This window comes from Phyllostomus discolor, chromosome 10, assembly GCF_004126475.2.
Source record: "Phyllostomus discolor isolate MPI-MPIP mPhyDis1 chromosome 10, mPhyDis1.pri.v3, whole genome shotgun sequence".
Classification (NCBI taxonomy): Eukaryota; Metazoa; Chordata; class Mammalia; order Chiroptera; family Phyllostomidae; genus Phyllostomus; species Phyllostomus discolor.
In genome coordinates this window covers 54,507,591-54,534,056 of record NC_040912.2, presented here as the reverse complement: position 1 = coordinate 54,534,056, position 26,466 = coordinate 54,507,591, and the positions used below count along the sequence as shown (strand labels likewise).

The following is a 26,466-nucleotide window of genomic DNA, read 5'->3' as shown; positions in this document are numbered from 1 at the left end:
AACTAGAAACCACCCTCAAGGAAAAAACTCAAAAACACTCAAATTCATGGACATTGAAGAGTATGCTATTAAACAATGAATGTGCCAAGAACAAGATTAAGGAAGAAATCAAACAGCTTCGGGAAACAAATGAAAATGAACTTATAACAATTGAAAACTTATGAGACACAGCAAAGGCAGTCCTGAGAGGGAAGTTCATAGAAATACCTAAAAAAGGTAGAAACATTTCAAATAAACAACCTAATACTACATCTACAAGAACTAGAGGAACAACATCAAAGACAGCCCAAAGCAAGTAGAAGGAAGGAAATAACCAAGATCAGAGCAGAATTAAATGACATAGAGACTAAAAGAACAATTTTAAGGATCAATAAACCCAGGAGCTGGTTCTTTGAAAGATAAACAAAATCGATGAGTCTTTAAGGAGACTCATCAAGAAAAAAAGAGAAAGGACCTAAACAAACACAATCAGAAATGAAAGAGGAGAGATTATAACTAATAACACAGAAATACAAAGAATTATAAGAAATTGCTACAAAGAACTATATACCAAGAAATTTGAAAACCAAGGTGAAATGGACAAATTTCTAGAGAAATATAATCTTCCAAAGATGAATGAAGAAGAAGCAGAAAGCCTGAATGGACCAATAACAGCTGACAAAACTGAAGTAGTAATCAAAAAACTCCTGGAACACAAAAGCCCTGGACCAGAAGGTTTCACAGGAGAATTCTACAAAGCATTTAAGAAAGAACTAACCCTTACCCTTCAGAGGCTATTCCAAAAAAATCCAAGAAAATGGAACACCCCAAACTATTTATATGAATCCAGCATCATACCAATCCCAAAACCAGATAAAGATATAACAAAGAAAAAAATTTCATGCCAATAATGCTGATGAACATAGATGCTAAAATCTTCAACAAAATATTGGCAAACTGCATCCAACAATATATTCAAAATATCACACACTGTGATCAAGTGGGATTCATCCCAGGGATGCAATGATGACACAATTTTCTTGAATCAATAAATGTAATACATCACCAAAGGAAAGACAAAAATCACAAGATCATATCAATAGATGCAGAAAAAGCATTCGATAACTTACAGCACTGGTTTATGATTAAAACATTCAACAAAGTGGGAATAGAGGGAGCATTCCTCAACATAACAAAGGCCATATATGAGAGACCTAAAGCCAACATCATGCTCAATGGGCAAAAATTAAAAGCTTTCCCACTAAAACCAAGAAAAAGACAAGGATGCCTGCTTTCGCCACTCCTATTCAACATAGTATTGGAAGTCCTAGACACAGCAATCAGAAAAGAAAAAGAAGTAAAAGGTATCCAAGCTGGAAAGGAGGAAGCAAAACTGTCATTGTTTGCAGATGACATGATAGTGTACATAGAAAATCCTATAGATGTCACCAAAAAAACTGCTTGACCTAATAAGTGAACTTGGCAAAACAACAGAATTCAAAGTCAATATTCAGAAATCAAAGACATTTTTGTACACTAACAATAGAATATCAGAAACAGAAATCAGGAAAAATATCACATTTGATATATCAACAAGAAAAATAATATACTTAGGAGTAAACCTAACCAAGGAGCTAAAAGACCTATACTCAGAAAACTATACAACACTGAAGAAAGAAATTAAGGTAGACACAAGCATGTACCATGTTCATGGATTGGAAGAGTTATCATCAAAATGTCCACACTACCCAAAGCAATTTATAGATTCGACGCAATCCATATTAAAGTACCAATGACATATTTCACAGATATAGAACAAATATTTCAAAAATTTATGTGGAACCCTGATGTGGACCCAGGCAGGCAGGGTATGTGTGTTGTGGCTGCAAAAAACAAAATCACACAGACTAAAGAAGTCCTGTGGAAAAAAAGGGATGGCATGGCCCTCTCTCATCCCTTTTTCTCCACAGGACTTCTTTAGTCCATGTGAATTTTTTTTTGTAGCCACAACACACACACCCTGTTGGCCAGGGTCCACATCATCTGGTGCACAGGAACAGGGATCCAGGGCTACAAACCCGTAGTTGTGGCCAACACACCAACTTGGTTGGAGTGCATGCTTCAGCTCAGGTAAGAACAGACAACACCAAGTGCTTTTCAGGAAGGTTGTAGGGTATGTTGGATTTCAGAGAAAAAGGGATTTCTTCCAAGGTCAACTTCTCTTGTGACCACTTTTCATCTGCATTGTCTCTCTCACTTAGAGAGTGGCCACGCTGTCCCTTTTTCTCCACAGGACTTCTGTAGTCCACGTGAATTTGTCTCTTACAGCAACAACAGAGACTTTGTGGGTGAGAGTCTGCATCAGAATCCTAAATGACCCCGAATAGCTGAAGCAATTTTGAGATGAACAAAGAAGAACAAAGTAGGAAGGATCACAATACCTAATATCAAACTGTATTATAAGGCCACTGTAATCAAAAGAGCCTGGTACTGGCATAGGAACAGACACATAGACCAATAGAACAGAATAGAGATAAACCCCAGAAATAAACCCAAGTTCTTATGGTCAATTAATACTTGACAAAGGGGACAGAAGCATAAAATGGAGTAAAAATAGGCTCTTCAACAAATAGTGTTGGGAGACCTGGACAGCTACATGTAAAAAATGAAACTCAATCACCAACTTACACCATATGCAAAAATAAACTCAAGGTGGGTAAAAGACTTAAATATAAGTTGTGACAACATAAAGGTCCTAAAGGAAAACATAGGCAGGAAAATCTCAGATATTCCACACAGCAATATTTTTACCAATATGTCCCCTAGAGCAAGGGGCATAAGGGAAAGGATAAACGGGTGGAACCTCAACAAAATAAAAAGCTTCTACACAGCTAAAGAAAACAGCATTAAAAATGAAAAGAGAACCAACTATTTGGGAAAACATATTTGCCAATGATACCTTGGACACAAGTTTCAGCTCCAAAATATATAAAGAATGCACACAACTCCACTTTAGAAAGACAAACAACCCAACTAAAAAATGGGCAAAAGCCCTGAACAGACACTTCTCCAAGGAGGACATACAGAGGGCTCAGAGATATACAAAAACATGCTCAGCATCACTAGCCATCATAGAGATGCAAATTAAAACCACAATGAGATACCACTTCGAACTCATGAGAATGGCCATCATAAACAAAGCAACAAACAACAGGTTTTGGAGAGGTTGTGAAGAAAAGGGAACCTTAGTGCACTGTTGGTGGGAATGTAAACTGGTACAGCCACTGTGGAAAACAGTATGGCATTTGTTCAGAAAACTAAAAATGGAACTGCCTTTTGACCTGGCAATTCCACTGCTGGGATTATATCCTAAGAATGCTGAAACACCAATCCAAAAGAACCTATGTACCCCAATGTTCATAGCAGTACAATATACAATAGCCTAGTTCTGGAAGCAACCTATGTGCCCATCAGTAAATGAATGGATCAAAAATCTATGGCACATTTACACAGTGGAATACTACACAGCAGAAAGAAAGAAGGAACTCTTACCCTTTGTGACAGCATGGATGGAACTGGAGAGCATTACTCTAAGTGAAATAAGCCAGGCAGTGAAAGACAAATGCCATATGATCTCTCTTTTAAGCAGAACATAATCAACAAAACAAACAAGCAAGTGAAATATAACAGAGACATTGAAATTAAGAACAATCTGACAGTAACCAAAGGGGTGGAGGGGTGGATAATCAGGGAAAAATGAGGAAGGATTTTCAGGAACAACTATATAGGACACATGGACAAAACCAAGGAGGGCTGGAATCAGGGGAGGGAGGTATGGATGACTGGCAGTGGGGAGTGGAGAGGTAAATGCAGATAACTGTATTTAAACAGCAATAAAATAACTTTTAAAAAATGACTTTTTGCCTTAACAAGTTCCCCCCAAAGTAAAGCTAACCTAATTTATTGAAAATATAGTTGAAACAACAAATATTTATTCATTTGCACAGTTTCTGAGGGTCAGGAAACTGGGAGAGGCTTAGCTGTGTGGTTCTGAGGTGTCAGTAAGCATGTTGGCTGGTCTATAGTCATCTCCAACGCATACAGAGGGAATCTGCTTCCAAACTCACTCTGAGGTTCTGTCAGGCCAGCAGACCTCAGTTTCTCACTGGCTGCTATTCAGAGGCTCCTGTTCCTTGTCATGTGGGTCTCTGTATAGGGCTGCTTACCCTATGGCAATTAGCTTCTCCAGAATGTATGATGAGAGAGAGAAAAGGAGGGAGTGAGAGAGACAGAGTGAGTGAGGAGAAGCTTCAGTTTTTCAAAACCTAATCATACCTTTTCATAACCTGTGCTATATGTTGTTGTTTCCACAGACCAACCTTGGTACAATGTGAGAAGGGACAGCACAAAGGTGTGAAGCATGGGTAAGGTCCTTTAGGGACCTTCTAAGAGGCTGCCTCAGTAACTTAAACCTTTTCTATACTTAGCCTCTTCCTAGATCAAAATCATGGCAATTTCTGTTCAGCTATCTACAATTTTATCTGAGGATGGGAAAGGATTTACACCTAGTCAGAATAATGACGCTGAGACACCACATTATCAAAATAATTAAATATATTCCATTTGTTATGTGATATTAGTAGGCCAATTCATTTTTTAAAACTTTCAACTAAAGCAGGCTTTTGGTTGCCCTATTTCTATAGAAAAAAACTAATTAATAAACCATAGCACAGCATCTTATTTCCTACCTTCATCAGCCAAGACTACATGAACATTATTCATCAAATTACATATATTAAACATTTATTGAGAGCCTTCTCTAAATTAGACACTTACTTACATATTGCTATATAACAAAGTACTTTGAAAGGATGAACTGGAACAGTAATTTATGTGGATCAGCATTTGGGTAAGTTTCAGCTGTGCAGTTCTTCTGCTTCGTGTAGCAATGGCTAGAGTTAGTGGATCAGCTGAATTCACATGGTTACAGAAGAGAGCTGGAGGGCCAGGAAAGAACTTACATGCCTGTTGTCTTTGTGCTCCTCCAGCTGGCCCCTCTCTCTCCCAAGATAGCAGCTAGACTTCTTTTGTAGTGGTTGATATCAAAGAACAAATAAAAATGCTAAACTTCTTCAAGCCTTGACCTAGAACTGATACAGTATCATTTCTACCACATTCTGTTTGTCAAAGTGAGGCATTTTCTTTTGTTTGTTTGTTTGTTTGTTTTTTGGAAAGTATATTCTTTTGGCAAGTTTCTGCCTTTGTTCTTCAAATCTTTGGACTGAAATCTTTGATTTCTAGACCATGATTTAAAGGACTCATGTGAGGTCCTTTAGATAAGGGCCACCCAGATAGATAATACTTGGGACCTCAATTACAGCTGCAAAATCTTTCCATAGCAGCACTTAAATTAGTATTTGACTGAATAATTAGGAAAGAGTGTGTGTACATCAGGAGCTGGAATCCTGGGGAATAGCTTGGAATTCTGTCTGCCAAAGTGAGACAGCTAGTAATATTTGAACAATGTTTATAGAATAATTAATATTATTATATCAACGTTAGTATTTTGGTTTAGATCATTGTGTGTTGGTTATATAAAATGTTAATATCAGTAGAAACTGAGTGAACAGTATATGGGAATTCTATATACTATTTCTGTAATTTTTGTGAATCTAAGTTTGTTTAAAATAAAAGTATTTAAAAAATGAACCCATCATCAGGCCAACCTGAATCTCAGGGGAAGAGAAGCAAATCACAGCTGTCAATGGAAAGAGAGGCATGTGCCTATAGGAAGAGAAAAATTGATGAAAACCATCTTTGAAGACTATTACAAATACTGTGAGTAATAAAAATGAATATGACCAATTCCTCCCTCATAGAACATGTCATCTGGTGGATGAAAGAGTGTCTATTCAAAAGATATTTATTGTATATCTTCTATAGAAGTGGCATCATGATAACTACTAGAGATTAAGATACCCATAAAGATATTAAAGTTTAATGGGAGACAGAAATTGTTGACCATTAATTATAACTCAATGTCACATGACTGTTATGATCAGATAAAAGCAGAAGACTTAAACAGTGAATAAGATACAGTGATCACTTCCAATCAGGGAGATCAGAAAAAGCTTCATGCATAGGTTAACAGACAAACACCAAGATGTACTTCCCTCTCCTCGCTATACCAATACTTTGAAAATGTTCCAAATGAACCAAGTTACCTGTATGGTTAACTCCCATATCTTCTCATTCAAGAAGATCACATTTTTTTTTTACTGAATTGCTTATAAAATAAGTTTCTATATAAATGAACATTTTCCTACTAATATAATTTTTAACTCCTGCTTGAATAAATAAATTATCCTGGACATCGCTCATACTTTTTCATTTGTCTGAGGACAGTCTGAAATTTAATTGAACATATTGTCACTTATTTTCCAACAATTTTTAGTATCTCTGATAAGCCATAGTTCATTTAAACTAAAATGTTTCTCTCGGAGTCCATTAGGTCTCCACAGTGTGCTGGGTGCTCTTTGCGCACTAAGATGCTCCCCTAAGTGGTTAAATCCAAGTGATCTAGGCTCTCTCATTTTTCTCAACAGTGGTCTTTGTGAGAGTTGTTTTTGAAGTACTTATCAGCTACTTTATGACTCTACTTAACCTTTAAAAAGAACTAGTAATGACAGTTTATATTTGTAAATTTACACACAGAAAAATTGGTTGGGGTTAACATCCTCTTTTGTGGAAGTTATTTATATATGTATGTGTGTATATACACACATACATACACACACACATACTTAGGACTTGTAACAAATGAAAAAATGTAATATCTTGCTGAGATGGCAGGTTGAGACTTTCCAGGTGAGTTGTCTGGGAACACTATTATTTCTAGAGCATGTGCAAAAGTTGAAAGTATTGGGTTAGGGTTTTTCTTTCTACCCTGATGTATCATGTCCATTACTCCTTGAAGATCTCAAAAACCCCATGAGCCATGAGTTTTAGGAAACAATCTGAAAGTAGTGTTCGTGGTAATAAGAGCAGGGTATCAGTTGCATTGAACATGTTAGAACACATAAATTCTCTACACTAACATAGTGTCTTCTTCAAGTAGCACATCTATCAAGTCTTTCCAGGCACATTTATTAAGTGGTTAGTACATGTAAATATACTGACAAAAATAGTTTCCATGTAAGAACCCAATAGATGTTACTTATAATAAGTATTATTATTTAACATCATAACAGTCATAAAACTCATGAAAAAAATCACCCACCATTGCTAAATGATATATATATAGTATCCCAACACAGAGAAGAAAAGAACACAATAAGAGTTCTTATATTTTAGGGATGAGTAGGGTAAATCTACTTCCATTTTGCACAGGAAATTAAAGGTTATAACTCTGACTACTGATAAAGTCCTCTTTCTCCCCCAGTTGAGCTTATTCTAGATTTCAGTGCTCTTTCTGCTAAGTTAATAAAACTTCCTCCAGAAATACACCCACACAGAGACCCACCAAGCTACGCATTTCACCTCATGTCACCTGAGTCATGTGATAGTAGGCGCATAAAACATTGAGTTTTGATCACTGTATCTCTCCATGGTTCTGTCAGTGAGTTCAGCTCACTGATCCACCTAGGAAGTCCTGAGCACCACCTCTGGCTGAGTACTGGATCCACATTCTTTCACTTAGATTTTCCCAGAAAGCAAAGATAGAGTATCAGACAAAATGTTTGGGATTCACAAGAATGAAAACATGAACGCAGAGGTAGAAGCCATAGTGATTGAATATTTCCATTTTCTTGCGCTTTTTTTAATAGGAAAATTTAGTATGCTGTTGCCTCAGACCTTTCCCATTACACAGTTCAGGAAATCAGGTTGAAAAGATTCTCAGGGTCCTAAGTCACTGGGTATCGTTTCCTGAGGTGATCTTTAGGTCATTGCATTTCTGTCATTTCTCCCATTTCTGTGAATGCCACTGAAAGCATGTTTGACTTTATGCAAGGGAAATATAGTTCATTTTTCTAATCCCAGAAACAGTGAAGTCCTTCCCCTTAATACACTCATAGATGCTACAATTTTCTTGACCCTCTCCAAAGAAAGAACACAATAATATCCATTTGCAGTACATTTCAAAGCTTCTGTCAAGAACAGCCAGAAAGTTTTTATAAAATCTAAAATCATAAATTCAAAACTGTCAGGGAAAATGTGTGTTACACATGTTGCCACGTTTCATACCAAGAAATGCTAGGGAAGTCTGAACTTTTCTTTAGGGTTCACAAAGAGGTAAAGGGGCTGTTTTACATTAATTTCAATCTCAGTTGTGTGTTCTGAAGCTGAGTGTCTTGCTTCATTATGAGCACTTATGCAAAATTTTGGGCAAGAGAAAAAGTTCAGGTGATGGGACGAGGGGTAGAATAGCATTTTTCCTCCAGTACATGCAGTCAGGACCCAAAAAAACCCACACTGAATTGAATGGATTGTCATGTGGTTAATTTGCAAGAAAATGAAAAGGGGAGCAATGATGTGTTTAAGTGTTTTGTGTTTTTAAGTGTTAAGTGTTTTTCTTTCTATCCTATTGAAAGATAAAAATCATAGAGAGCTATGAGGATTCAGCCACTCTTTTTAACAGATGGCAAAATTAAAGCAGAGAAGAAGGCACCATCCTTCTAGAGGCTGTTTGATTAAAATGGCTAGGAAAAAACTAGTAATCACCACCTGAAGACCAAGTAAGCCTGCCTTCTCTAAAAAAGAAAAAGAACAAGAAACAGTTAGAGAAAGAACCACCCCACCCAGAGATTAATTCAAGATTTTTTGTGGAGATGAAGTCATGGCCAGAATGTCCAAGAGTTATCCTCCAAATTACTCTGCAAGCCCTATTTTTCTGAAGGTCAGTTGTAGGTTTGAGAATCCGTGTTTGTGTAGCACGAATATTACTCTGTGTGTGTTTATGTAGTGAAGAGGGAGAGAAAGATGAGATAGAAGAGGAGGAAGAGGGGAAGAAGGATAAAAAGAGAGGGAGAAAAATTATTATCAGTGAGAAAGGAAGAAGAAGGAGTTTCAGAGAATGGGGAAACATGGTAGAGAAGTAAGTAGGCAGAAAAATAGAGATAGAAAAAGTCACCTGGTCACTTTGAAAAATAGTGATAGTTCCTGTAACTGTCACTTGCAAAGGCAGAGCAGCCTCTGTATTAGCTTTCTATTGGTGCTGTAACAAATTACCACTAATTTAGTGACTTCAAACAATACAAATTTATTATCTTAAACATCTGGAGATCAGAAATTCAAAATAAGTCCAAAAAAGTTTTACCCATTTAAAATCAAGCAGGTCTGCACTCCTTCTGGAGGCTGTGTGGGAGAGTCCATTCTTGCTTTCCATCTTTAGATGCCTATATTTTTGGTTCACTTCTATTTCCAAAGTTGGCAATGGTTCATCAGTAAGTCTTTCTCATATCACATAACTGACATTTATTCTTCTACACTTAAAGAACTCTTGTTCTTATATTAGGTCCACCTGCATAATCCAGGATCATTTTTCTATTTTAAGGTAACCTAATTAGCAACCTCAATTCCCTCTTACACAAGGTAACATATTCACAGGTTCTGAAGATTAGAGTGTGGCCATCTTTGATGGGCCATTATTCTGCCTACCACAGCTTCTTTTTAAGACTGTTGCAAAAGGGCAGGATTAGGTCAATGCCTTTAATCCTAAAGACTTAAGAAATGAGGGGGGAGATATTTCTCAGGAATAATTTGGAGGTGGGTGAACTCTGTTTTCTGGATGGTGTTTGAGCTATGTCCAGTGTCTGCCTTCCCTCCTGGCACCTGAAACATCAGGAAGCTGGGTTCATCTTCTGTGAATACCAGTCTCCTAAGCAAATGCACACTTGGATCTGCCTGACCTGGTCATGCTCTCTTTTCCTTTCCTGTTTCTTAAACTTAGCTACTCTAACTCTCATATGTCCAAAGCTCTCATTTTTGTACTTTTCTCTCTTTTTTTCCTTTTAATAATATGGTATTAAATGTAAGGGCAAAGAATTTGCACTTATTTGTCTATAATACTTTAAGCTCCCAGAGTGACTGCAGAAGACATGTTTTAGAATGGGTGTTGGGAAAACATGTCTATAGAAGTTGCTTATTTTATAATTACATCTCCAAAACCTGTCCAGCATATAGCCAGCTGGTTTAAAAGTTCAGGGGCCATCTGGACTCAGAAGATAGTTTGATATGTCTACATTAAAAAACTAAGCATCATATAAGAGTAGTAATTTTAAAAACATTTAACCCCAGTATTGCTATAAAAAACAACTTTATCCTGATGTCTGAGAAAACTTCTACACCTCAATATGGATAATAATGAGACTCTGTGAAGTGTTTTTTTGTTTTCACAATTGCTGTTTGGAATGGAAATATGCACTTTTCTCTGAATCTTTTCATTTTCTTTTTCAAACAATACTGTACTAGTGCTATTACAACAAAATCATGAAGGAAGAGAGCTTGATATTCTCATCTCCTATATATCATGATACTACAATCAAAGTTAACAACCATTTTTTTCAGGCCCATTTTCTCAGGTATCTCATCAATGATAAGGGCTCACTACAATAAATAGTTTCCTATGAGTAGAAGCAAATGCAAAAAGAACACCATAATCTTAGAGAAGGAGTATGAAGATGAATAGCCCAGGTTCAGGGTATAAAGGGTAAAGAGTGTGCCTTTCTTCCCTCATTTGCCAATTTAGAATCAATGGTGAGTAGTCAGAGGCGAGGCAAAACATCTGACAGTCTGTTTAGCCCTGAGCTGGCATTCTTTCTCAGTGCCTATAGGCACATTATCTGGAGAACGAGTCCTATGGATGAAATCAGCATTGAGGCATGTGGGAAAGTGACAAGCAAACTCACATCTGTAAAGCTCTTAAAGTAGACAACATTGGTATGTTGCCATGACATTGATATGTCATGAGACAAAGGAGTCAGTGGTGAAATGTCAAATTCAGGTGAGATGGGAGTGGGGGTGAATTTCCCTGAAGAAGGCTAAAAGCAGAGTCGTGAAGTCTTAATGTACAAATCCCCATTATGGGGCTATCTAGGTTTAGCAGCTGAATGACCTAGTATGAAACAGCCTAATGAGACCTCCTTTGTTTTTCATTTTTAAAATCATGAGTATACTTCTAACTCTTAGTAAATGGATCAAAGGCAAAAGGATACCATATAAGTGGGGTAGTCACACAAAGTTGGTTAATGTTCATTTTTTTCTCTTCTAGGAAAACAGCATATCAAACTGTTTATTGGAAAATATCATGCTTGATTAATCAGAAAATTATGGCAGCAAAAGTTTCAGAAAAAAATCAAGCAAAAGATTCTAGATGCTTGTAGACACACCCTCACTTCCATATCGATTAACCCACTAAGTTTCAAAAAATTTTCTAGGCAAGCCTCAGACACAAACCTGCCAGGAGGCAGGCCTGACACAAACTGAACTGAGTGTATGGTACTTACTATTGTGTTTGGCTTAGGGAATATGTAAGATAATAGGTCCTGATAATTAAAACACTACCTTTGTTTATAGGAAGAATTTGATCTGGGACATTTGCTAAAAATTTTAGCTAGCACAATGTTTTTTCAGGGCTAATTATTCTGAATCATTCCCTCACTAAATAGGTAAAGTAAATGCTTTCTGTTGGATGATGACTAGGTTCAAGTTCTCCTGGATCATTTCAAATTATTAACCAGATCATTGTTAACCATATACCAGATGGTAATCTGGTTAGCTGTGAACACAACTGCACTGGAGACAGTCTCTACTGGTTACTTTGCTATGTATGCATGAAGTCTGCAGTTTTGATTGATTTCAAGGTTTCAGAGGTGTTTTGTGACCCTCTCTGAATGATCAGTATCCTGCTACATATGACTGACTACCCAGTTATTTAGGGTCATTGCTCAGTAACCAAGTAATTTGCATTTTAAGATATCTACTTGGATCAGTAGAAGTAATGGTGGATCCATTGTTTAAAATATAGGTTTGTTAATTGTCTGTCATCCAGCCTTTTACCATTTCCATTACTACCTGTATGTTCATAGAGGAATTTCATTTTGATGTCTGGCTTGAAGTGAATGAATATACAGACAGGATCCAGCAGAAGTAATGCTTGCTTGAGTGTGGTTGGTAGGGTAATAATATGGGTGTAATAATTTTTAGTTTTAATTTGAACATTTCATCTTAAGTGTGAATATGATGTGCTTGAGTCTGATACTGTTATGTTACTGAATTACATGCTTATGATTTTGTAATACATGATTTTGTAATAAAAAAGGGGGCATATTTGTGCTGAACCCTGTATATATCAATGAACTAGCCATTGGGGAAAGGTACTACATAAGGCATCAGTTACCTTTGTATGATGAAATTCTAACTAGTGGAATAATAGCAGGAGTCCTTCAGAAAAACATGTGCACAGAGAACAAAAGTAGGGAGGATAATAACTATTTCAAAAAGTAGTAGGCATTCCTTCTAAAAAGTCCTATCAGGCAATGTGAAAAGACTTTCTTTTAAAATTGGAATCCCTGATTCTAGATGTATATTGGGCTTATAGCATGGATAAATGACTAAAATCATTCTGATAAAAAAAGAACAAAAAGAAAAAAGAAAACTGGTTCTAAATCACAGTTTTGAAAGATGAACATGTATAATTCAACTTTCTGTTACCACTTGGTATGTAATGTCATGACTTTCAAATATATGTGCCCATTGGCCACGAATTGAGATTATATCAGGATATTGATCATAGGAGTCATCTGATTCCTTGGCCTATACCTGGGTGTGGGTTATTGGCAAGCTGTGGGTTATTGGAGTGACAGTTTATTCAGGAACACATAAACAATTCAGTTACTACCTTCAGGACAGGAGATGTTTTCTATACTTTAAATTCACTGACAAATACTTAAAATGCTCAAGTACAAATGTTTAATAATAAGGCATGATACATTCTTCTATAGTAGATACATTCTTGTTCAGATTACCATCAATGTTTTCATTTATTCTCTATTTGTTATTATTTATACATTATTTAATACCTAAATAATTATTTGACATTTATTTAAAAACTTGTTGCATTCATACTTGCCTCAAAATAAGGTATCAATTAAAGAACCTTCAATCCCACATGCAGGTAGATGCTACACCTCAAAATGCGTTGATAGAGCCATGGCTGGTGTGGCTCAGTGGATTGAGTGCTGGCCTGCAAACTAAAGGGTTGTTGGTTCGATTCCCAGTTAGGACACATGCCTGGGTTATGGGCCAGGTCCTAGGAGGGGGCATGTGAGAGGCAACCGCATATTGATGTTTCTCTCCCCTCTCTCCCCCTCTTCTCCTCTCTCTAAAAATAAACAAACAAAATCTTTAAAAAATAAGTGCATTGATAGAAATTGATTTTCTGCTATTGTATCGTGAAGTAATCAGAGAAATACAACACAAAGCAACATTTACTCCAATGGCAGAGAATAGAGCTCAGTTCTATAATGGCCATCAGCAAAGTCCATGATTTAAATTACAGATTAACCAAGGGTTCATGAGCTCAAAATTAAGTTATGGTGTTTAAAATCAATCACTGAGACTGTCATTCTGCTTATTGCTTGACTTCCTAAAAAGGTTTAAACGAGGGACTTATGTACAAGTAGAGAATGTCAGGAGATCTGTTTGTTTGTTTTTATCAGACCAGCATGGGTTTGAAAGGCAAAATATTTAGGCTATTGATATAATTAGAATGAGGAATGTATTTTTTGAGAAAAAAATATTTCCCAAAATATCCCACAAATCCACAATTTATCTATTATTTGGAGGAAAAGCTGGTAAGAAATGAAAGGTGGGGTAGATTTAAATCTTTTTAAAAATTATTTATTTCTTTCTAAAGAGAGGAGAAGACAGGGAGAAAAACAAAGATGTGTCAGAGAAACATCAATTGGTTGCCTCTCATATATCCTCAACTAGGGATCTGGCTAGCAACTCAGGCATGGGCCCTTACAGAACCGAACTGGTGACCTTTCAGTTGACAGGACAGTGCTCAATTCACTAAGCCACACCAGCTAGGGCATAAGGTGGGGTAACGTTTAAAAAAGCAGATACCAGAGCCAAACACTAGGCAGGAAATCTGGAATTTATCTAATTCTACCTTCTAGTGCCAGCAACCAGAATTGGGGAGAAGGGTTCAGAAAGAGTATTGCCTGTGCTAGCAAAATGCATTCAGATTGTGGTTTGAGAAAGAGTATTTCCTTTTTCATTCAGTTTCAGGTTGGCTCACTACTGCAGTCCTGAGCAGCTCATGGATGGTCCTGTCATCATATCTGAGGGTCTCCTTCAGGATGTGCATTGTGTGCTGCCAAGCAGAGGAGGTGGCCTGGCCTCTGACATTTTGAACTTACTGTATCTCACAGCTGGGCCTGTCAAAAGAGAAAGAAAGCAGGAAGCCTGTTATGAGGAAATTAATTACCCAAGCAGCTGGGGTGTTTCCATGAATGCCAAGAATACCACTGCCAGTCACACCCTTGCAGATGCACCATCATTTGGAAAGAATGTATTTTCATGTGTGCCTTTTCTTGATTCCATTTCATGCAACTGCACAGAGGTCATCTGACCTGTGTACCCCTATGCAGAGGCTGCATACACATGCCTGGTATGTGCTGGGCCTGTTCAGAAGCTGGTCAGTCCTGTCACAGGAACTCATGGGGGTAGGGCACTCAACTGAGTGGACTGTCTGGATCCAAGAGAATAATGACCAGGATATATAATGCCTTTCTGAAGCTGAAAATCAGACCCCAGGTGAAGATAACCCAAAATTTTACTACTCAATGTCTACTGTATAGTTCCAAGATTTAATTCAACAAGCAGCAGCTCAGCTAAACAGCATCTAAATGCTGGATGAAGCATTTTGATGGGAGAAGTTATATATGCAAACTCCATTGTCAGGGAGACCTGAGTTTGGATGTTAGCTTTTATAATTTCCAGCAGAGCCATCTTGAAGAAATCACTTAATTTCTCTGAGCCTCATGTTCTACAGCTGTAAACTGGGTATGATGTACCATATAAACTTGATGTAAGAATTTAAATGAGATAATGGACAGAAAGCACTAAGCAAACATTCCCTAGCCCACAATAATGCACAAAACCCACTGGCTACTCTGATGGCAAAAGCTGCCACAGCATCTCTCTGGAAGCTTTCAGTACAAGGGGAAAAGACATGTATCTCTAGTATTTGCTGAGCATTGAGCCACTGTAAAAAGGGTAATTAAAACAACACTTTCAACAGCTGTTGGAAATAGATATCCCCATTCTTCAAATAAGGCCACTAAAGCCCACAAAGCTAGGGTTTACTCAGGGTCGCATGGCTAATAATTAATAACACCAGGATGCAAATCCATGTGCATTTGCATTGTCTCCAATTGACAGCCATGCTGTTTCCATAGCCTTAGCAGTGTCTTTTTACTCCCCACTCTACCATGGAAAAGTTTAACTGATATTGGGGAACAGAGTCTGCCTTTACTGCCTCATTCAAAAAGTGGTATTGATGTTACTATCTTTTAGTTCTCATTTGATTAGCCTTCAGGGAAATAAATTACATAGTTACAACAAGAATACAAAACTGCATTTCTATCTCATAAAAATTTTTTCAGCCTCCTCCTGATTTGCAACTCGTAGGAAGAACAAATAAAACCAAAACATATGTGGGGTAAAAAACTGTCAGTAAGGAAAGCAGCAAATGTGCTTCTATATCTTTGGAGAATTCTGTTAATAAAAGTACTGTTGTAGAAACTGTTTTCATAGAACTAGAGCAGAGAGACCATTGAGTCACCCCTCTGTGTAACACATGCCAACCACTACAGATAAATGGGAACCTTCAACTGATAACTAAAGTTTTCCTTATCTGAAGCTCAGGGAAATCCCTGTTTTTTCACACATTTCTTTTTAAATGCCCTAGTGCATGACTTTTTTCGTGCATTGGTTCCTTTTCAGTAAAGGAGAACACATTGGAGGCACAGTGTACTGCTCTCCTAAGAAAGCTGATAATATGATGTTTTAGGGATGTGATCCTTACTAATTGCTCTTACAGACCTGCTCTCTTTTGATATTAATTAACAACAATTTTAATGTAAATCTTGTCTTTCAAAAGAACTCCACTGAGGGCATACATGGCTAAAGTTAATGCCATGGTCCTTTTTCCTAAATTGGTAACCTGAAATGAGATTTCTAACTGGATAGTAATCACTTGAATATATCAAGTGATTGGGCTGGAACACAACCTACTATGAAGGTATTATTGTTGCTGCTGCTGCTAATAGTAGTAAGCAGTAATAGCTACATTTCCTAAGAATTTATGATTCTTAAATCATAAATTTGGAACGCAACCTACTATGGAAGTGTTATTTTGCTGCTGCTGCTGCTGCTGCTAACAGTAGTAAGCAGTAATAGCTACATTTCATAAAATTTATGATGCATCAGCCACTGTATCAAAGGTAGTATATATGTTATCTCATATATCCTCACAACAATCCTTATGGGCAATGAAGGTAAAGGGGGTTTAAGGTAAAATAGTTAGAGTTAGGGTTGACATGGGAAATTAATATAACTAGCCCATTGTCACACAACTAGGAAGGAACAGAGTTGTCTTCCAATCAAGATCTGTTGGGTTGAAGAACTTGGAATAAACAAAATAATTTATTTAGATGAAATTCACATTACTTAAAATAACAGTTGGAAGTGAACAATTCAGTGGCATTTTAGCACATTCATAATGGCTATACAACAACCACCTCTACCTAGTTCTAGAACATTTCCATCACTTAAAGTAAAACCCTCTACCCATTAAACAGTTTCACTCAACTCCTTCTCCCTCCATCCCCTGGCAACTACTAACCTACTTTTTGTCTCTATGGATATATCTATTCTGGATACTCCATATAAATGGACATATAGTAGGTGACCTTTTGTGTCTGTCTTCTTTCACTCGGCATCATGTTTTTGCAATTTTGTCCACATTATAGTACACACCAGTACCAAGAACCTAGATGTTTAACCTCCACTCAATGATGGTATTGAGGAAACTCTTCAGGTCCAGCCATATTAAGGGGAATTTCAACTTGGGTCACTCTCTCTATACACCATACTTTCCTGGTAGCTTCCAGAATTATACTGAAGACTATGTCACCAGTTTAGGATTAAAACTATTTAACCCTTTGCATAAAACTTAAATAATTTAAGTTGTTAGTTTGGTATTACTTGGTAAATTTTTGCACTTACTTGGATAAAGACATGTGTATATGCAATGAAGCAAATAAACTGATGTTCAGAACCCAGGAAAAATAAGCTCTCACTAAATTGTTCCTGCCACCCCAAACAACAATCAAGTGTATCAGGGACATCTCTCTCAGTCTAAGCTTTGAACAAAGAGAATAAAAGACCTTTAAAATACTCTTGTTTCAAGGAGTAGAAAATGTTCAATATATACATGTAAGAGCCAGAAAGAATAAACAATATGCTCTTTCATTAAACAAAGATGAACAGATAAGTCACATGTCCTTAAATTACTTTTGGCAAAGTACAATTTATATTCATGTATACTTTTAAACACTTGCAAGCTGTATGATCTTGAGGAATTTTAAAGTCTCTGAACTTCAGTCTACACATTTCTAAAATGAGGCTAAAAATATCTCTTGAGTATTGTTTTGAGTATTTGAATAATCTAATATGGGTAATATTCAATATCAATAATAGAAATTTGATATAATTTTAATAAGATACATGAAGATAAGATACAATTTTGTTTATAAAATTATCAAATATTGTGGATATGTTTTACTGTTTTTAAAAGGTTTATAACTAGTAGGAGTACAAATCAATGCAATTTTATGGAGGCAAATTTATAAACTAAATGTCAAGAGTTTTAAAAGTGTTCACACAAGTGAAAGAACAAATCTTGATTAAAAATGTAAAATAGAGACAGACTCATAGATAGAAAGCAAGATGACAGTTCCGGGGAGGGCTGGAGGTGTTGAGGAATGGAGAAAAAAGGAAAAAATAAAAAGAGAAAGAACTCATGGTCATGGACAACAGTGTGATAATTGTGGGATTAAGAGGGAAAGTGGAGGTGGAAGAGAATACAGGGGTATAAGAGGTGATGAAAAAAGTAAAACCTTTTTTAAAAATTAAAAAATTATGGATATAATAAGAAATGTTGACAAGTTTTAGAGACAAGAAACTATACAAATTTCTAAATCCACTCAATACTCTTAGCTCTATTCTTCCCACATAGCTTTCTAACCTACAGCCTGCGAGGGTTCTTTGTATGGGATTCTGTACTTTCTTTTTTTTTTATTGGAAAAAAAAACCCTTTTACTTAAGGAAATATATTAGCATTTCTGTGACTAAAATAAGAAATGTGGAATGGGTTAATGGTGTATTTACTCTTATTTGGATTTTTGGCAAGGATGAGATTAAGGGGTTGAGACTGGATAGAGTAGTTCTATGCAAACTCAGTTCTTCAGGAGGCTTACTGGGTTTTCTGTGTTTTTGGCTGCTGACTTTCACCATTCTGATCATGCAGCCAAGTAAGTGGAAATGGCTGTTAAAATCTTGAGGTTGTGTCTTTTAAAGTTTAGTGTCTTTTAAAGCAGATTTTTTTTGGGGGGGTTAAAGGTTTTTAGGGCAGTTTTAGGTTCACAGCTAAATTGAGAGGAAGTCATAGAAATTTCCCATATACCTCTGTCCCACGCATGCCCCACACTCACAAACCCCCCAAGTGGTATGTTTGTTACAACTGATGAATTTATATTGACCAACTAAATTTGACCTGGTAATTTTATTCTAACTATTTAGTTCGGTTATCTGGAGTCATGGGTTTTGACTTCCTAAACTATAAAAATGTGATTTCCTCTTCACTCTCAGGGGTTTAGGAAGGTATGTTCCCATTTCATGAATGTTGTGAAGAATTCCAGTGCCCAGGTATGTCCTACCTTCCTTTTTTAATGTTTTTTTTCTTTTTTATTGTATTTATCCGTTGCCCTTTAGTCCCCTTATACTTCTCCTCCCTCCTTTTACTTTCAATCTGCTGATTGCTTCCAGAGGTTTCTTTTGTTAGGAATAGGTATTTAGCCCCTCATTCTTTCATGTACTGCCCCCTTAAGCCAATCTCTAATGTCTTCATTTGAAATAAAGAAGTCAAATAGTTATAATATTGGGGAAAAAGTAAAATATGTCTAAAACATGGCCACTGGTTTAATATATTGCAGTGCATCTAGCTGACGGCAAGCTGTACAGTAATTTCAAGTTGTACTTGGGGGGGAGGTTCTGAATATAAATATTGCCTTTACTCTCTCCTGGAATACCACTGAAATAGAAGTATAGGAGTTCAACAAACAAACAAAACCTCATGTGAGTGAAGATAATGAAAGGTTGCACCACTAGTGAATAAGATATTTCAACAAATTTAAAAATGTCATGGATGGAATCATGGTGATGAGTTAAAAGAGATAGAGAAAGCTGAAGCCCAGAATTTTCTATACTGAGACTGAGAGGAAGTGGGTTCAACTTCCTAAGAGCATATAGTCTTAAAATTGGTAGTTATTAGGGAGATTTGGAGAGTACAAGTAGGTCTGAAAGCAGAAATACTGAATATCTCAATGTAGACTAATCTGACTAGTTTGTCCTAGAAAATAGAAAAAAGTGAGGCTTACTTTCCATTTTTTAATAAAATTATATTAAACCTAGAATTTTCTATCTAGTTGCATTATTAATCAAATATAAATATATTTTTCAACTTATAAAAATTAAGGATTTATATTACTTCCTTAGTAAATATACTAAGGAAGTTTCCTGATGTAGACTCCAGTAAATTATGGCAGTAAATGGTGGAAGAAGAAAATTTTGGTACACAATGAGAGCCAACTAATAAGTGATGGGAAAGGAAGGTCCCAGGATGATAGGTCAGAACTGGGGAGTCAATAAGATAGAGACAGAAGAGGACAGAGGTCTTCAAAAAAGAAGAGTAGCAAGATAAAAAAGTCTTAATTATATAACTAGCATAACTGAAATGTTTAAAGTCTTTCTAACTGAAATTTTGGCAATATATAATAATAAGATAAAATGAAATTTAAAGAAAATGTATTTAGAAAAATATTTAAGGAAACAAAATTTTCATAAGAAAATCATAATCCCAATATGAAGCAAATTATAATGTGGCAATATTTAAGTAATTGGTGAAATATAAATAAAGAAAATCCACTTGACCTTAATGTCAAGAACATTTGAGTAGTACATATTACCTATGCATCTTCTATAACAGCGCTAAACACAGTGCATTAAATTGTCTGTTTAGTTTTCTGTCCTTGATGGGGACAGAGAAATGCCAACTGTGTTTGCTAATGGGTCCTCAATCCCTTTTACATTCCTACAAAATAAAGATAATGGTGGGCATCCTTTCTTAAACACCTGTAACGATTGTAGACAGTGCTATTTATAGCACTATCTATGAGACTTTTCAATTTATAAAATAGAGACCATTACAACTGTCATTTTATAGATCAGAAAATCATGGCCCTTTATATAGTTAGTTTGTCTAAAGTTACCCAGTTAAATAATTGAAAAAAACAGGGTAAGATATCCTATATGTCAGTCTCTAGGGTCGATGCTCTGTTATTCAATACAAACTTGTTATTAAATTAATTATTATTGATATTAAAGATATCTGAATAACTACTGTTTATGTCATTTTAATTAATCATTATCCATGAATTTATTTTACATATAATTTTTTGAGTACCTATTCCTTTGTCATGATCAGGGCTGTATAATCTAGACATATATTAGCAAACTCTGGACCCTGCTCTCAGGAAATTTATATTCTAATTTTGGAGACAGACAATGAACAAATAAGAAAACAAATAAATAGTTAAATTTAATAGAAATTTTAAAGTTGTTAAAAAGCCTACTGAAAAGAGGAGAATATTATAGGCAGAGTAAGGAGGGGCCATTGTGATAGTAAAAAACTATTCTAAGTGGGATGTATAATAAGGCCAAACAGATTGCATTACCTTTAAGCTGAGTCTTAACTGAGTTATCAATACAACTAATGGTAGAAAGAATTTTCCAGACACTGTACACAGGCTTAATGTTCAAGGAACTGTAAAAGGATCCACTATGGATAGAACATAATTTGGTAGAGAGGGGTTTTAGATGAAATTGGAGGGAGAGGGAAAGAAGAGAGAATGTACAAGGATTTATAGGTTAAAAACTCCTGAACTGGTGGGGCCATTTACCACATGAGGAAGACTGAATGGATGCATGGTTAAGTTTGTGTGAAAGTAGTAATCAAGTTCTATTTTTTCTATTATATTTCTATTAAATTGGTCAATAAAATTATATAGATTTCAAGTGTACAATTCTATGATATATCATCTTTATATTACATTGTGTGCTAACCACCCAAAGTCAAATCCTTTTTTTGTCACCACATATTTGACCTCCTTTGCCCTTTACTATCTGCCCCCCTCCACTTTACTTGGTAACCACCAGATTTTGTCTATGTCTATAAGATTTGTTTGTTTTTCTTGTTTGTTTATTTATTGCTTTCAGTTTTATATTCCCCATATGAGTAAAATCAAATGGTTCTTGACTTCTGTTTGATTTATTTTGCTTAGCATGATATCCTCAAGATCCACCCACGTTGTCACAAATGACATCATTTCATCTTTTCTTATAGCTCAGTAATATTCCATTATATAAAGCCACTATGGAAAACAGTATGGAGGCTCCTCAATAAACTAAGAATAGAGTTACCAAATGATTCAGCAACCTCTCTTCTAGTTATCTACCTGAAAAACTTAGAAACATTTGTTCACAAAGATACATGTACCCTTATATTCATTGTAGCATTATTCATGATGGCTAAGACAAGAAAATGGCTGAAATGTCCTTCAATAGATGATTGAATAAAGAAGATGTGGTAGATGTATCAAAGTATTTTTGGACATGCTGTTTGAGGTGCTTATGAGATAGCTCAAGAGAGATGTCAGTGGGCATTTACTTATGCAAGCCTGGAATTCAGGGGAGAGTTTTATATAGATTTGGGCATATAAATTTAGAAGTCATTTACCATCTAAATGTCCTTGTTACAAAGCATATATATACAAGGCAATTGTATTTATTCCAGCATCCCTGTTGCTGAGGTCTTAAATAAGTTGTTTAAACAGCCTTTTCTCTACTATCTAAGGTCTATACCAAATCTATTGCATCACACATGTTTAGTGCCCACAGGAAGCAAATTAAATGAATAAAAATTAACTTCTAACCCTGGCTGGTGTAGCTCAGTGGATTGAGTGTGGGCTGCGAACCAGACATCACGGGTTCGATTCCCAGTCAGGGCACATGCCTAGGTTGCAGGCCATGGCCCCCCAGCAACCGCACATTGATGTCTCTCTCTCTCTCTCCCTTCTCTCTCTAAAAATAAATAAATAAAATCTATTAAAAAAAGGAGTTCATTCCTTTAAAAAATTAATTCTAAACTCATAATTTTGTAGATGCATTTCTTTAAAAGTTTTCCATTTCCTTGGTCTTAAATAGACAAACTACTATTGACTTAAAGGTAGAAATTAGGACAGTTTATGTTGGATGGAACTGTGAACTTTGTGTCCCACAAGAGAAGCAAGGAAGAAGCTCAGAGTTCTCTACTACTAGCCATAGCCACTTAGGGGATAAATAAAGATAGGGTGTTTTTTCTCTGCCTTAACAAAAGTGATCAAACTAAAAAACACTGAAGTAAATGCACACCAAAACAATTCCAGAACATTAACTGAAACCCCAAGCACTGCTCTTGTCTAGAGAGTCTAATGATTGATGGTCAAAGCCCTGGGTCTCTTTATACCCCTCACAAAGAAAGAAAGAAAGTGTGGGATCCAAAATGGCATTGGAGTAGGTGGAAGTTACACTCACCTTTTTTCAGAAAAAAACTGGAACTATAACTAAATTATAGAAAAATAAACCTGAATAACAAACTGAAGACTAGCTGAGTGGAAATCTTACAACCATGAATTTACATAATAAGCCACACTGATACTGGTAGAAAGGGCAGAGAGGCGAGAAGGACTGGGCTGTACCACACCTGGCAGCTCAGCATCTAAAGGGATATCTCAACTGCAAAGGTCCCTCCCTGAGGAGTGTGTGGTCTCAACCCTCACACAAGGTTCCCCAGCCTGGAGTATCAGAGCTGGAAAGAAAAGGCCACATAAGATCTGGCTGTAAAAATCAGTTGGCATTATAACCACCAAGGAGAGAAGGAAGTCTGCTAGAAATCCAGACCCCCCTCTTAAAGGGGCAACACACAAAATCTCAGTCTCAGTCACACACTCTGGGCTCCAGCAGTGGGTGGGTAGTTCAGCTTGGATCAGACTACAGTCATGCCAGGAGAGACTGTGTTGTGTGGCTCCAAGAGAGAGCTAAATAGACAGCTACCCAGGTCCCTGTGCTGAGTCCTCTCTCACACTGCCCACAGATGCAATCTTTCCTTGGTTAAGCCCTACCGTCATACTGCATCAACCTGGGGGAAAGCAATAGCCCCACACTACTGGCTCCTGGTCACCCCACCTTGTTATGCCGGGTTCTCCCAGAGGTCCAACAAAAATATGGAATAGACAAGAGTTGTATGGCTCTAGAAACATGGGCCATTTTTACCTCACACAAAATGGGTGCAGATCCCTCCCTTCACAGGGTCAAATCTTGGTTGTTTTGGGCCTAATAAACTCTACTGGCTTCCTCTGATGACTCTCCAAGACCCTGCCCAGCACAAAGGTCTGTAAGCAGCTAGTTACTAGCAGCTGACCTTGATGTACATTGGGACTTTTGATGAGTGACCTCAGGCCCAGCACTGGCACCAAATTTGAATATCAATCTGATAAACATCTGGTGATTCACTGAGAACCTAATTCATGCAACTGGTATACTGCCAAAAGCTCTCTCAGTGAGTGAGCTTAACAGGAAGCCAGCAGACAGAAGTGGGCAGAGGCAGATGTAGAGGGCCTTAACTCCTTTGCTGACCTACTCTTAAACTTGGAGCTAGTGGAAACAGACCTTGGTGCACAGCTAGGCCCTTCTCACACACACCCAGGCCAAGCAGAGGTATCCACAAACTGTGGACTGATTTGTAGCTCAAAATAGGTTTCTCAGTGCCATTCACAGGAAGTGTCTGACATTTACCTGCACTAGAATCCCTCCCAAGAGGTCTCAGACCCAATATACCCAGAAGTCTTCAGACAATATCAGAGCAGGATCCAATTAACTCCACAAGCACTACATTCAAAGGGAGATCTTGTCAGACACCAAATACCATGAATAAAATTCTGCTTAATGTGGTCAGCAGCACAGAGCAGCTCATACACAGTGTTCCAGGTCTATCTTCACAGTCAGCAGCCTGAAGTTCACCTATCCCTGAGCAAGACAATGGCAATCAAGACTCAACTACAACAAGAGGGCTCACATAACCCACACAAGGGATATTTCTGAAGAACCCAGCTCAGGTGATCAAAGGGGACTGTGCCACTAGGTCTGACTGAATATTTAAGATTGCTCTATGCAGCAAAGTTATCATTTAGAATGGAAGGGCAGATAAAGTGCTTCCCAGACAGGGTCACATTAAGGAACTCATCATTACTAAGCCCTTATTATATGAAACGTTAAAGGGGCTTATCTAAGAAAAAGAAAAAGATCAAAATCAGAAGAGTAAAATGACAAACTCACAACTATCAACAACCAAACCTAAACAAAACAAAAACAAAGTAAGCAAACAACTACAACAGGAACAGAATCAAAGAAATGGAGATCACATGGAGGGTTATAAGTGGGGAGGTGGTGGGGAGAGAATGGGGGAAAGGAAAGGGAATAAGCATAAATGGTAGGTACAAAATAGACAAGGGGAGGTTAAGAATAGTATAGGAAATGTAGAAACCAAAGAACTTATACAAACAACCCATGGATATGAACTAAGGGAAAGATAGCTGGTGGGAGGGGTGGGTGTAGAGCAGAGGAGAATAAAGGGAGGGAAATGGGACAACTGTAAGAGCATAGTCAATAAAATATATTTTAAAAAGAACACACACATAGATCAATGGAACAGAATAGAGAGCCCATAAATAAACCCAAGCCTCTATTGTCAATTAATATTTGACAAAGGGGACAGAAGCATAAAATGGAGTGAGAATAGCCTCTTCAACAAATGGTGTTGGGAGATCTAGACAGCTTAGTACAAAAAAATGAAACCTGACCACCAACTTATACCATACATAAAAATAAACTCAAGATGCATAAAAAACTTAAATATAAGTCATGACACCATAAAAGTCCTAAAGGAAAACATAGGCAGGGAAATCTGATCCACACAGCAATATATTCACCAATATGTCTCCTAGAGCAAAGGACATAAAATAAAGAATAAATAAGTGGGGCTTTTGTTTATTTTCATCAAAATAAAAAGCTACACAGCTAAAGAAAACAGCAGCAAAATGGAAAAGGAATAAACCATATGGAAAATATATTTGCCAATGATACCTTGGACAAGGGTTTAATCTCCAAAATATATAAAGAACTCACATGACTCTACTCCAGGAAGACAAATATCCCAATTAAAAAATGGGCAAAGACCCAAACAACACTGCTCCAGAAGGAGCATAGCGAGGGCCGAAGAGACAAGGAGAGAGAAGAGAGGAAGAAGAGAAACATATTAAAGGATGCTCAGCATCACTAGCCATCAGGGAAATGCAAACTCAAACCACAATGAGATACCACTTCACACCGGTGAGAATGGCCATCATAAACAAATCAGCAAACACCAAGTGCTGGTGAGGTTGTGGAGAAAAAAATGGAATCCTAGTACACTATTAATGGGAATGAAGACTAGTGCAGCCCTGTGGAAAACAGTATGGGATTTTTTCAGAAAACTAAAAATGAAACTCTTTTTGACCTGGCAATTCCACCACTGACATTATACCCTCAGAATCCTGAAACAGCAATTCAGAAGAACCTATGTACCCCAATGTTCACAGCAGCATCATATGCAATAGCCATGTGTTGGATGACGATCTAAGTGCCCATCAGTAAATGAGGGGATCAGAATACTGTGGTACATTTACACAATGGAATACTAGGCAGCAGAAAGAAAGAAGGAGCTCCTACTCTTTACTAAAGCATGAATGGATCTGGAGAGCATCATGCTAAGTAAAATAAGCCAGGTGGTAAAAGACAAATACCATATGATCTCACTCATTAATGAACCTAATCAACAAAACAAAACAAACAAGCCCATTGCTTTACTCTGGACCAGGGTAGCCCACAAACTCTGCTTGACATTCAGTCCCTTTGAGGTACTGTATGGCCAACATGTTCTATATTCTGAACTCCTGCTAGACACAGAGGCTTCCTCCCTAGAGTCCTACATGCAAACAGTGGCTC

At 36.9% G+C, this 26,466-nt stretch overlaps 1 protein-coding gene across 1 annotated transcript in view; it reads right to left on the bottom strand.

Annotated features, from left to right (window-relative positions):
- Positions 1 to 13,683: 13,683 nt before the first annotated feature.
- Positions 13,684 to 26,466, bottom strand: part of SUGCT (succinyl-CoA:glutarate-CoA transferase) — a 996,774-nt gene continuing 983,991 nt past the window's right edge. Inside the window, 2 exon segments of the mRNA XM_028526030.2 lie at positions 13,684 to 14,358; positions 14,361 to 14,420. Coding sequence (XP_028381831.2) covers positions 14,258 to 14,358; positions 14,361 to 14,420 — 161 coding nt within the window. The 3' untranslated portion in view covers positions 13,684 to 14,257.